Genomic DNA, 14,029 nt, shown 5'->3' on the forward strand with positions numbered 1-14,029 from the left:
CGAACTCAGTCGAGGGGTTCAAGAGAGGCCTGGATGTCTTCCTGGAGCAGAACAATATTGTATCATACAATTATTAGGTTCTGTAGAAGGACGTAGATCTGGGGATTTATTATGATGGAATATAGGCTGAACTGGATGGACAAATGTCTTTTTTCGGCCTTACTAACTATGTTACTATGTTTTACAAGGTCCTCACATTCTCTCTCTCTCTGTCCCCTCTTAGGTAGGACACTAACCCACATGGCAGGTAACGCGAGCCTTTTTACAGGGTCTCTATTACGACCCGGGCTCTGTGTTACTATGCCTTTGGGTGTTAATGGTGGACACGTGACTTGAAATCCAGCTGTCCGCCGGTTTCTGCCATGGGGCTTGACGTTACCTCCACACCTTCGGTCTTCCGGCTACCGGAATTCTGTGCTCCAGTGTGGAGGAAGCTCAGTTGCAGCTTCCCTCCAGCTCTTCACTCTCCTTTGCTTCTCTTCCCCCTTCACTCTCTCTATGAACTGCTCTGTTCCTTTCCAGGAGGTGCAGCACCTCACGTGGCAGCACGGCTCCAGCTTTCTGACTCTCTCTGTCTGCTTCCTCTCTCTCCTCTGACAGACTCCTCTCTCTCTCTCCCTCTGACAGACTATCCAACTCCTCCCCCAGACCAGAATATATATATTATCTAGGGAAGCTCCCCTGAAACCGTGTTCAGAGCTCCCCTTTTAGCCTGGAGTCAGAACATGTTGCATGTGTGTGAATACCTGTTAAAGGGATCCTTCTTCGCTTCCAAGCATGACACCACTCTCCTCGTGAGAAAAGCAATGCCGCTGTAACAACCGGTTACCTGGGGTGTTACATATGTGAGACTCGTGCGAGTTTCTCGCATTGTACTCACAAGTTTGACCCCGGCCTTACTATCCTACTTCTATGCCTCCTAGAAAAAAAAAAGCTTCAGGTAATGATGGATGAGGTGATGGCACAGGAGGAAGAGGAGGAACAAGGTTCATTCACACCATTATCAGGCCAGTCATCCACACATGGCTTGGAAAATGAGTTTCCCTACCGACAGTGGCCAGGTGCACAACTGTCCAGCCAGGGGACTGTTTTGGAGGATGAGAAACAACCATGTTCACAGCATGGTGGAATTCAAAGTATCTCACTGGCATGGCTTGGGGGGATACAGATGATACACCTGCCACCGACAACAGCTTGTGTTGCCTCTGGGTAGCCTGGCACACATGAGGCAACAACCTGCTGCTGTGTCTAAGCAATAACCACCAAGCTGGTGGGATTGTTGCAATGGCTGATTACTGTGTGGCCACCTTGCACAAGCCCCATTACAAATATAAAGTGCCATCCGTACTTAGGTCATTAAATAATGATCAGAAAATGTAGGAATACAAACATGCTAATAGGCATTCTCGCCTGACAGCGGGTGCTCAGTGTAAGCGCAAGACAGAGAAGGAAGTCTCCAATTCAGCTAGGGCACCGGCACCATCACGGAGGGGAGGATTAGCATGGCAGAAATGTGGAAAACCTTGCTTAGCACTTTGCAACATCCAGTCCCACCAACTGATACGACAGCTCGAACTGCAAATATAACTGGTTGGCTGAAGGGTGTTCACATGACTACAGTGCTGCAAACCATAACAGATATCGGGCCAGTGGTGGAGGCTCTGTGGTTTACTCACCTTCTTTGGAGCCAGCGCCAGTTGTTTATGGGAAACAAACTGCAACTGAGGAACAGGGTGTTTTCTGAACTCCGAAAACCCTTTGAAGCCTTACCTGCACCAAGAGGAACCACTGAAAACCCCTGTTGTTCCCATCTTGGTACTCCACACGCTGGGCTTCATAGGCAATTGTCATTTTCACTCCTAAAGGTTTCTGTCAGTTGGGCTCATTCAGATGTCCACTTTTTACATAAGGGTTCTGTGTAGTGATGAGCGAATATACTCGTTACTCGAGATTTCTCGAGCACGCTCGGGGTTCCTCCGAGTATTTTTTAGTGCTCGGAGATTTAGTTTTTCTTGCCCCAGCTGAATGATTTACATCTGTTAGCCAGCATAAGTACATGTGGGGGTTGCCTGGTTGCTAGGGAATCTCCACATGTACTTATGCTGGCTAACAGATGTAAATCATTCAGCTGCGGCAAGAAAAACGAAATCTCTGAGTAATAAAAAATGCTCTGAGGACCCCCAAGCATGCTCGAGAAATCTCGAGTAACGAGTATATTTGCTCATCACTAGTTCTGTGTTTTCATGGATCGAATATGTACTCATTACAGTATATCCCTCCTCACATGTCTAAGTATTTTTCTGGATAGAGTGGTCCACAAAAACCCCCCAAAACAAATGGAGACTTGTCCGTTTTTTTTATCGTGTCACTCATCAAATTCTCCAATGTATTAAAAAAATAAATAAAGACAAACACTGCTCCATTAACAGAAAAAGTGGCGACTAATATGTATCATATTCTACAGAGCTCATTTTTCATTTTAATCACAAAAATGTGAAATTTTTTTTAAGCAACATGAAAAGACACAATGGAAACATCAGAACAGCTTTTTATTTTTCCATCAATACGCCTGCCACCCCCAAAATGTTATGTACCCCCAAGTTATGGCAATAAAAACACCTTCTGCAAAAAAATAAAAGTTCTCACACAGCTCCATCGATGGCAAACAAAAAGTGGTGACCCAAACAATATTATTTTTTTTTTAAAGCTCACACATTTTATTTACCTTCAAAAATTGAATACATTTATACTATATTGGTATCGCCATAATCGTACCGAAAAAAATCAAATCACCAGGCCATCTCTACCAAACTACAGGTCGTCCTGCAAAAAATGCACAAGAAATTTGTGTTTATCATTAGAAGAAGGGGAGAGGATGCAGAAAAAATGTTTGGTCATAAAGGCTTAATTTTCATTTTTGATAATTTTGCTTTATTAGTACTTTTTTATTATTTGTATTTTCACTATTATTTTCATCATTAGAGATATTTCCTCTAGTTACACAATAGGGGGAAGCTCCTATAACCACTTTCCGTATAGAATGGGTCAGGTTTCTGGGAGAACTCGCCTCGCTAATCTCCATGGTTACAACATCCTAGCTTCGCTTTCCGAGCTCCCTAGTCCCCGCTAGGCTTCCGTAGCCGACATAGTTCAGAGGAGCACGTGACCATGATGTCTTCGGACGAGGAAGTGTCTGTCTGAGCAGGGTGCACAGGGGGTGATGGCATCTTACAAAAAGGTAATCTGTTTACGTCCTGCCGTGATGTCAGCGGGGATGACCGGCAGCGGGGATGGTGTCCGGCGGGGTGCGCTCCGGACCGGGGACCTGCCTGGCACATCAGCCTCTGCCATCATCCTGGGGCTTCTGTGTCCTGATATTGCTGTGAATCCTGGGTTCTGTCTCGTCTGCAGCACATAGTGCAGCTGTAATGGGCGCTGTGGTGAGGACAGGGCGGATGACGGCGCTCTGCCCAGTGACATCATGTCTGGCACAGGTCTATTGTTCTAGAGTGAGACTGGCAGCTGTCAGTGCATCATGTGTGATGGGGCCCCGACACTGCTCACCCCTCTGTAGGTGGATAGATCTTATAGTTGCTCCAGGTCCTCCCTGTTGTCGCCTCGACCGTGGGGCCCCTCCCTGTTGTCACCTCGCCCGTGGGGCCTCTCCCTGTTGTCGCCTCGCCCGTGGGGCCCCTCCCTGTTGTCGCCTCGCCCGTGGGGCCCCTCCCTGTTGTCGCCTCGCCCGTGGGGCCCCTCCCTGTTGTCGCCTCGCCCGTGGGGCCCCTCCCTGTTGTCGCCTCGCCCGCCGGCCCCTCTCTGATGTCGTCTCGCCCGCCGGTCCCTCCCTGTTGTCGCCTCGCCCGCCGGCCCTTCCCTGTTGTCCCCTCGCCCGTGGGGCCCCTTCCTGTTGTCGCCTCGCCCGTGGGGCCCCTCCCTGTTGTCGCCTCGCCCGTGGGGCCCCTCCCTGTTGTCGCCTCGCCCGCCGGCCCCTCCCTGTTGTCGCCTCGCCCGCCGGCCCCTCCCTGTTGTCGCCTCGCCCGCCGGCCCCTCCCTGTTGTCGCCTCGCCCGCCGGCCCCTCCCTGTTGTCGCCTCGCCCGCAGGCCCCTCCCTGTTGTTGCCTCGTCCGTGGGGCCCAACCATGTCGCCTCGCCCGTGGGGCCCCCTCTTGTCGCCTCGCCCGTGGGGCCCAACCTTGTCGCCTCGCCCGTGTGCCCCCCTCTTGTCGCCTCGCCCGCTGGCCCCTCCCTGTTGTTGCCTCGCCCGTGGGGCCCCCTCTTGTCCCCTCGTCCGTGGGGCCCAACCATGTCGCCTCGCCCGTGGGGCCCCCTCTTGTCGCCTCGCCCGTGGGGCCCAACCTTGTCGCCTCGCCCGTGGGGCCCCCTCTTGTCGCCTCGCCCGTGGGGCCCCCTCTTGTCGCCTCGCCCGTGGGGCCCCCTCTTGTCGCCTCGCCCGTGGGGCCCAACCTTGTCGCCTCGCCCGTGTGCCCCCCTCTTGTCGCCTCGCCCGCTGGCCCCTCCCTGTTGTCACCTCTGCGCTTTGAGCTATAACGCTTTTATCACCACCTCAGGGTCCATACGGCTTTCTGATGTCTTTATGCCATTCTTTGAGGGGGATGTGACCACAAAACAGCGATTCTGCCATTTCAACTTTCCTTTTTTTCTCTCCCCAGAATAAATATGGCTTTATTATATCGCACCCAGTGACACCACAGATGTTTATATTTTTTCAAAGATTTTATCTGTTTTGGGCAAAATTAGGGTATGAACTTTTACATAATAATAATAATAATAATAATAATAATAATATTCACTTTTGGTCTCCGTGGAGATTTGAACCTGTTGTCACTCGTACACTTCCACTACTGTGATATTCAGCGCATTGTAATATCGCCTGTCTGCTGGAAGCCCAGTCACGGGGGGTGCAAGCAAGGCAGGCACAGGGCAATGGGTAGACTGTCATCACCCTCGCCCCCAGCCTTGCTGTAATGACCGTATTCTCATCACCCCGCAATCATGTATTGGGGGGCTGCGTGACCCCTTCCCATATGTTATATGCTTCTCTCATGATGGACAGTGGCATTTAAAAGGTAAATTGTTACAATAGCAGTAATTTCAGCAGTTGGATTCGTTGCTGGCTGTATAACACAGCCAGCACATGCGCTGTATGGTGCAGGCTGAGCGCCGCCCATGCAGTGCACACATTTGCCATCCCTATACGGCGGATTGGGCCCCGGAGGCGAGTGGCGCCAGCCGTGTGTGCGACGCCATTGCAGGATGATTGACGTTCACTAATGCACCCAGAGAAGCTCATATTCACCCGACAGGGCGTCCTATGGGACCGGCTACGCTGCGCTCTTCCATACCAAGGGGTCTAGTGTAAAATAATCTACCATGCAGTATATGGCTGCCGCTGTATTCCTCCGCAGCGCCATCAACAGGCAAAGCGAAACACTGGCCCCGATCCTCCATCATTTATTTATTACAGTCCCTTTTTCTTTTTTCTTTCTAGTAATCGCCGACCTTCTTTGCATCAAGTTGCACGGCGCATGCAGCCCCTGGGTTTAGCACAAGGTCTACATTTTGTTTTCTTTAAAGGATGTGCGACTATTGGGGCAAAAATTTAAAAAGTCCTCGGGGGAGGGGCTGGAGTGAGATGAACCAAAAAATGTGACATTTGGTAAAATTTGCATTTCATGAGTCTTAAACATTGGGGTGAGCAAACTTGTCAAGGAAAAAAGACACAAAAAACCCCCCAAAAAACTTAAGTAGCACAAAATCTATTGAAAATAAAGTACCGTACATACTAAAGTTAGTAAAAAAATAGAAAATAATTAAAGAACACAGAAGAAACCACAATGGTAAACAAGGGTGTGTATGTAAAGAGCTCAGGTGGTGCAGCATGAGAATGACACGTAGTTCCCACTTCTTACAATCCCCCATGTGTGATGATAAAATGTCTGTGCCCTTCCGACTTCACAGCTCCGATCTGAGACAATGGGATGCGGGTGACTCGTTTGATAAGGGAGAACTTGCAGTACCTTTAATGGCCACTACACAATGTGCCACGGCCCCTGCAATCAGCCGATCAGTGGCGGAGCCGGGAGTCAGACCCCAATCTGACAAGGCTAAGTCATTAAAGACCCAGAAAACCTCTTTAAGGGTATGTGCACACGTCAGGATTTTTTTCCTGACCAAATCCTGAGATTTCTGCCAGAAATCCGCGTTTTTTTTTTTGCGCGGAAATTGCGCGGATTTTTTGCGGATTTTTTTTTTTTTTCCGGAATGTCATTTTGGCTGAGAAATCCGCAAAAATTCCGGAAAAAGATAGAGCATGTCCGGATTTTTAACGGTAAGCGTTTTTTTTTTGCGGAAAAAAACGCTTACATCTGCACAAAAAATCCGGAATGCATTCTAAATGATAGGATGCATAATTTTAGCGTTTTTAATGCGGAATTATAGCGTTTTTATAGCGAAATTCCGCAAAAAAAACGCTTACATCTGCACAAAAAATCCGGAATGCATTCTAAATGATAGGATGCATAATTTTAGCGTTTTTAATGCGGAATTATAGCGTTTTTATAGCGAAATTCCGCAAAAAAAAAACGCTAAAAATCCTGACGTGTGCACATACCCTTACTCCTATCCATAAAATTACTGATTGCGGGGGGTCCTCAGCGCTCACTGGAATATTGGCCCCCATACACATAAGACTAATGTTGGCTGAACCCGGTGCCATTGATGGGTTCGGCCGCCGATCGCACTGTTCTCCCGGAGTTGAGCAGACGTCAGTCCGTTGCATTGTCAAAGAGAACACAGGAGCACTCGTCCGAAGTCCCACTCCTGTGTATGGGGGTCTCTGCGGCCAAACCATCGTTCTGGCCACAGACCTGTGTATGGTCGGCCTAGGGGTCCTAGGCAGTATAGATGGCCGACTTACCAATGCTGGGGGGGTTCCTGCCCAATGACCTGTGGAGGGTGGGCCCAGCGCTCGTCCGACCCCCTGCCCTATGTGTAGCCATACAGATCTAATGGAGAAGGTAAAACATTGCAAACGTTTCCAGATTTCATTAACTTTTTAATGCAGTGAAGTCTGCGCTGCGGTAATCACTTCTCAGACGCCGTTTTTACTGTCTCTGGTTATTATCCTTTAACTATCAGTATTTTTCCTTCCACAATCGTCTTCTGAGCCACGATAACGTTTAATTAAGAAGCCTTGTAAAGTGTGAGCTGCGCGGGGCAGACGGGGAATCTCCGCAGTTCTTCACACTCCTGACGACATCGGGGGTTGGATAAGGCCGCGGTCACATTCGCCTGCTGATCTGTCTTCTGTTCTAGGAACAAACGGAATTGATGTGAAAACTGATCTGTCACTAAAGGAAGCGCAGGATCCCCACTGATTAATTATGGGTTCGTTTGGGGGTTCTGTTATGCGCCATTTTTCAAGAAAGCCCCCCTTTTTTTTGTTACGGAGAGACATCATGGTTTATGGGGTTCATCTGGGTTTGTCCCTCCTTTTCTGTTTCCATCATTTATGTAAATAAAGAAGACGATCGCATTGTGATTGGTCCCTATGGGTAATGTTGGGCAAGTGTGTGATTTTGTCCGTGTGTATCGGACCCTCCTACTACATTGCTGTAAAGTCCCAATCACAATTATGTAAGATGTGTGATCCTCTGATCACGGCCGAATACTCCGCCGTATACTCACTTATCCATAATGCAGAGTCTCGGAGGACATAAGATGTGGGAAGAGCTAGTCCAGGTGATTGCTGTATTAATGGATGTGCTAAACACAGTAGAGGGTGTGTGAGCCGGGCTCGGGGCGGTTAATCCTGCCTAGTCTGCCTTATTAATTGTTAATTAGCAGACTCTGGATTAGTTATATTCCGATGTGCCAGCTCATCCCTGCTGACCTAAATTATATAGGACATTTAATAAGTTATGTTCATTAGTGATGAGCGAACGTGCTCAGACAGGGTGTTATCTGAGCATGCTCGGGTGCTGACGGAGTGACTTCATTGCTGTCCGACAGCTGCAACACTTGCAGGGATTGCCTAACAAACATACAGTCCTTGCCTGTGTTATGACTCTTGAACAGCCGCGAGACTTGCAGTCGAGGGGACTCGAACATATTTTTCGAGGACGCCGAAGACACTCGGTTACTACAGGAGCATGCTCAGATAACACTGTATCCGAGCACATTCGCTCATCACTAGTGTGCATATAAAATATAGGGGTTTGTGAGAGTGAAATGCAATGTTTCCTTCTGGTCCCATACCATCAGTCTCTGGCTTTTACTTAAAAATAGACATGTGATATGTGATGCCGTCATATATGAGCATGGTTCTAACTGTAGAGGTCCCATCACGTCGCATGGACCCACCAGTGCAAATGTTTCTAAACATCGTTTGTAGAAGAAGTAACTTTAATAATTATTGAGAGAGATCCTTAAATTGGGGGGGGGGGTGGTTCTGTACCACAGACCAATTGGATATTTATTAACTTGTTCAATTTAAAAATGATCTTGCTATTTTTTGTTCAAATGTTTAATTCCTCCTTAATGTGAAGGCTGCTTAGCTCGTTCATTCTGAAAAATGCTGTAACCCACTGCCGATGGTTAAGGGAAGTGGGGGCAGCTGTCATCCCAAAAATCAAATTCCTATGAGTAATGGATTAGACCCCACATTGTGCCCCCTGCATTTATGGTCTGGGGACAGTTGTTTTACCACTTGCCCACTGTTGTTGCCTATAAAGAGGAGCTCTGCCCGTGAAATAACAATGCCCGGCATGGTGCTGTTCTCCATGTTTTACGCCTAAGTTTTCTAGTAGGTATTAAAGGGAACCTGACATCTTGAAAAATGCAATTTATCCGCAAATATAGGGTTAATCTGCAGGTACCTATTGTTGCGATAGCTACTTGGCCTCCTTACTGAAAGTGTGGTTCCTGGGAGAAAATGAACGTATTTTTTCCTGGGAGCCGCTGGCTATCAGTCATTGGGACGGTGCATGGAGCGATTACAGTCACAACTATTTACCTAACCCTATATCTACAGATAAAAGGTCTCCTCTCTTAATTTTTTTTCTTTTTTTAATAAGAATAAAGGATCTGAGCTTGAGGCTGTGTGCACACGCTGCGGTTTTTGCTGCGGATCCGCAGCGGATTTGACCACTGCAGATCCGCAGCAGTTTTCCCAAAGTTTACAGTACCAAGGGAAAAAAAAACCCTGTGCACATGCTGCGGAAAATGCCGCGGATTATTTTCCGCAGCATGTCAATTGTTTGTGCGGATTCCGCAGCGGTTTGCAACCAGCACCAATAGGAAAGTGCTGGTGAAAAAAAAAAAGAATCCGCAAGAAAATCCGCAGTGAAAACCGCAAAAGAATCCGCAAGAAAATCTGCAGTGAAAACCGCAGAAGAATCCGCAAGAAAATCCACAGTGAAAACCGCAGTGGTTTTGCACTGCGGATATTCCAAATCCGCTGCGGAAAAATCCGCAGGAAAATCTGCAGCGTGGGCACATAGCCTGAGTGATGTAAAGGAGTGAAATTGAGTGTTAGCACTTGTGGTTCCAGGGCTCTTGTGCGGTTGTATGGGCACCGGGCACCACATATCAGTACACGCTGGCGCCAGTGTGTCACTAGCCAACTTTTGGAGACTTTGGTATCTAGTGAACTTTTCCGAGCTCAGAGGTAACAGGCCTAAATATATTTGCACACATTCAGTGTTTGCAACTGAAAAATCTGCTGCAAATACTGATGGGTTGGCAGGAGAACGCAGCATAAAATTCATGCCTATTAGTATGGGTGAAATCTACAGCAAAAACTCTGAAATAATTGACAGGACTCAGATTTAAATCTGCAAGGAAAAAATAAGCAACGCGTGCATGAGACTTGAGGAATCTCATTCACTTTGCTACTACAAGGAAAACATTTAGGTTTTGTGGCAAAAAAAAATGCAATGTGTGCACAGACCTTTTGTATTGCTGTTAAAGGCTCTTGTATATGTCTGTATTACGGCCCCCTGCAACCTCCAATTTGTTTGGTGCTATGATGCGGCACTTCAGAAAATACAGGAGGTAAGGTCCTGAATGGAAGGTATGTGTCACTGAGGTAGCTGGCCACGGTGATGTACATCCTGGAATATCATAAAAAGTTACTGAGAGGAATGTTAGTGGACTGGATGTTAGGTCTGACATTTAGGAGCGACCAAAAGAGCTTGGATGGGAAAGGTCGCTCCCGTACATTCTAGATTGGGGTTTGAAGGTTCTATATAAGGCAGCTGGGTTGGGTCAGGTCAGACTGTAGTACTGGAGAGGAAACAATCCTTTTAAAGGGGATATCCATTACTAGGACAACCCCTTCTTAAACTAAATGTTTGGCCCTGATTAAAATAAACCTATACCCGCCTCTCGTTCTCACAGTTTCAGCACTGGCGGTCCCGGGACTGTGATGCGATGAAATGACATGTGATGCCCAGCTCCCAATCAGCACTGGCGTCCCTGTCTCCGCCTCCTGTCAAAATTAGGAAGCCAGGGATCGGCTGCAGCCCGGAGTTAGACAGTGATGCCAGCGCTGATTGGACGCTGGGCATCACGTGCCATTTCACCACATCACAGCCCCAGGACCGTGAGTGCCGGCACAGGGGGGCCAGTATAAGGGGCCGAACATTTAGTTTAAGAAACGGGTTGTCCTAGTAGGTACAGACTGTGGCTGAGGATGTGTTGCCTGTACTGCTCTCTGGGTGAGATAGTGTTACATTTATTGTGACAACCCTGGGAAAGGAAAATATACTCCACCTCTCGTGTCTCCCCTTTCCCTCATAGTCTGTAAGCTTGCGAGCAGGGCCCTCACTCCTCCTGGTATCTGTTTTGAACTGTATTTCTGTTATGCTGTAATGTCTATTGTCTGTACAAGTCCCCTCTATAATTTGTAAAGCACTGCGGAATATGTTGGCGCTATATAAATAAAAATTATATATATATATATATATATATATATATATATATATATATATATATATATATATATATATATATATATATATATATATATATATATATATATTATTGAACTTTTTTGCTGAAGAAAAGCTGTTTATTTTGAAAGTTTATGCCAGAAAAGAAACTTCTGCCTGTGTGGACCTCGGCACCTACCACAAACATGGAGCTGTTTGTCCCCTAATGCCCCTTCTGGTTTAATGCCGAAGTATCCTATACCCAATGCCATGTTAAAGCTCCTCCAGACGTCCATGTTGCACATTTGTTTTTTTTCATGGATTGAAAACGTACCCATTATAATCTATGGTGCTAATCACACGTCCGTGTATTGTCAGACTTTGTCCGTGCAAAACTCACGGAGACATGTCAAATTTTTTTTTCCCGTTATCACGGTTGAAGGTAAAAGTCTATGGGTCCGTGAAAAACGCGAATGCTGTCCGTAATACTGCAAAGTATAGGAGAAGCTTTGTAATTATCCATGTATGAAAAACACTGATGGTAGAAGCAGACCCACGGAACACACTGACATCGGGACCATTTTTCACATACGAGGTCTCACATGGATATTCTCCTGAGGCCTCTATCACACGTCAGTGTCTCCGGTACGTGTAGTGTCAGTTTTCTCACGTACCAGGGACACTGACACACGTAGACCCATTAGGATCTATGTGTTTCACTTTCTGCACATGTCCGTTTTTTACTGGCAGCATGGACCACAATACGGACAGCACACGTGCACACGGAGAACAGTGTGCACTCTCCTCCGTGTGCACGTACCGCCCGCAGGAGAGACAGCGCTACAGTAAGTGCTGTCCCCGCTGCGTGTGGTGCTGAAGCCGGTATTCATCCCTTCTCCCCAGCAGTTCGCTGGAGAGAAGGAATGAAAAATCCATGTTTTTTTTATTTATTTTCCCTTAAAAATAAAGTGTGTGCGTCCCCTCCCGCCTCCCATCTCCTGTGCCCCCCCCCCCCCCCCCCCCGCTTGCCTGCCGGGAAATACACATCCAGCTCCCGCGATATCTCCTCTCAGCGGCCGCTGGCAGCAGGCCCTGTGTGAGCGGTCACATGGTCCCGCTCATTACAGCTGGTTGAGTATTTCCCGTCAGGCAAGTGGGAGGGGTGGGGGGCGCACAGGGGATGGGAGGCGGGAGGGGACGCACATAATTTATTTTTAAGGGAAAATAAATAAAAAACATGGATTTTTCATTCCTTCTCTCCAGCAAACTGCTGGGGAGCAGGGATGAATACCGGCTTCAGCACCGCACGCAGGGGACAGCGCTTAACTATAGCGCTGTCTCCTGCACGGTCCATGTGGTCCTCATTCGCACACGGGCGGCACACAGCTGCCGCCTGTGTGCCACACTGATGTGCTACGTGAGCACACTGACACGGATAATTCCGGTACCGATTTCTCCGGTACCGGAATTATCTGGACGTGTGAAAGTGGCCTGAAGAAGCTTTGTGCTTAAGGGGACAACCTAATAATTCTGGGCCAAACAGAGGGCCGGTGCTGGATGCCTGCAGCTGTTTGCCTCCATATCAGCTGATTGCTAGGACTATACAGATGTGTGCTGTAAATCTGCCCCAGCACACAGGCTGCGTTCTTCCGCCGTTTCATGATGTAATTATCCAGTTTTAGTTGTTTGAGATCAATGAGTTTACATATAACGAGCCGCACAGGCTGTAATCTTATATCCTCACACATTGCTGAGCTTTTTTAGTTATTTTCTTGTCACCATTTGCAGCCCTCTCCTAGCGGCAGGGAATTAGATATCACGCCTTTTATCTTTCACTTCCTTCATCTTTGTTGCTTTGTGTAATTTAAAGAAGGTTCCAGAAATTGCTTTCCCCCGGTCGCTACCTAAAGTTTTCAGAAAAAGTATAGGGTGCTGCTTTGTTAAACGTGCACTTATACATCGGACCCTCCGAGTGGACCCATGTGGATGGTCCGGTAATGATTTTGGTATTCAGTAGTCGCGCTTATAATACTTTTTTCATGTTCACTGGTTGCTGAGATTCAACATACAGTCATGGCCAAAAGTATTGACACCCGTGCAATTCTGTCAGATAATAACTCATTTTCTTCCTGAAAATGATTGCAAACACATTCTTTGGTATTATTATCTTCATTTAATTTGTCTTAAATGAAAAAACACAAAAGAAAATGAAGCAAAAAGCAAAACATTGATCATTTCACACAAAACTCCAAAAATGGGCCAGACAAAAGTATTGGCACCCTCAGCCTAATACTTGGTTGCGCAACCTTTAGCCAAAATAACTGCGACCAACTGCTTCCGGTAACCATCAATGAGTTTCTTACAATGCTCTGCTGGAATTTTAGACCATTCTTCTTTGGCAAACTGCTCCAGGTCCCTGATATTTGAAGGGTGCCTTCTCTAAACTGCCATTTTTAGATCTCTCCACAGGTGTTCTATGGGATTCAGGTCTGGACTCATTGCTGGCCACCTTAGAAGTCTCCAGTGCTTTCTCTCAAACCATTTTCTAGTGCTTTTTGAAGTGTGTTTTGGGTCATTGTCCTGCTGGAAGACCCATGACCTCTGAGGGAGACCCAGCTTTCTCACACTGGGCCCTACATTATGCTGCAAAATTTGTTGGTAGTCTTCAGACTTCATAAGCCATGCACACGGTCAAGCAGTCCAGTGCCAGAGGCAGCAAAGCAACCCCAAAACATCAGGGAACCTCCGCCATGTTTGACTGTAGGGACCGTGTTGTTTTCTTTGAATGCCTCTTTTTTCTCCTGTAAACTCTATGTTGTCTTTGCCCAAAAAGCTCTACTTTTGTCTTATCTGACCAGAGAACATTCTTCCTAAACGTTTTAGGCTTTTTCAGGTTAAGTTTTGGCAAACTCCAGCCTGGCTTTTTTATGTCTCGGGGTAAGAAGTGGGGTCTTCCTGGGTCTACATACAGTCCCTTTTCATTCAGACGCCGACGGATAGTACGGGTTGACACTGTTGTACCCTCGGACTGCAGGGCAGCTTGAACTTGTTTGGATGTTAGTCGAGGTTCTTTATCC

General features: G+C 47.3%; 1 protein-coding gene across 4 annotated transcripts in view; it reads left to right on the forward strand.

Moving 5' to 3' along the window:
- Window positions 1-3,144: 3,144 nt before the first annotated feature.
- BTRC (beta-transducin repeat containing E3 ubiquitin protein ligase) overlaps window positions 3,145-14,029 on the forward strand; it is a 249,597-nt gene continuing 238,712 nt past the window's right edge. For 2 of the 4 annotated variants that reach the window (XM_069753745.1, XM_069753746.1), the window contains exon 1: window positions 3,145-3,238. In XM_069753745.1, coding sequence (XP_069609846.1) covers window positions 3,221-3,238 — 18 coding nt within the window. In that variant the 5' untranslated portion in view covers window positions 3,145-3,220. The remainder of the gene's footprint in view (window positions 3,239-14,029) is intronic. The other 2 variants (XM_069753748.1, XM_069753749.1) reach the window with 1 other exon arrangement.

The sequence above is a fragment of the Ranitomeya imitator genome, chromosome 2 (assembly GCF_032444005.1).
Source record: "Ranitomeya imitator isolate aRanImi1 chromosome 2, aRanImi1.pri, whole genome shotgun sequence".
Taxonomy (NCBI): domain Eukaryota; kingdom Metazoa; phylum Chordata; class Amphibia; order Anura; family Dendrobatidae; genus Ranitomeya; species Ranitomeya imitator.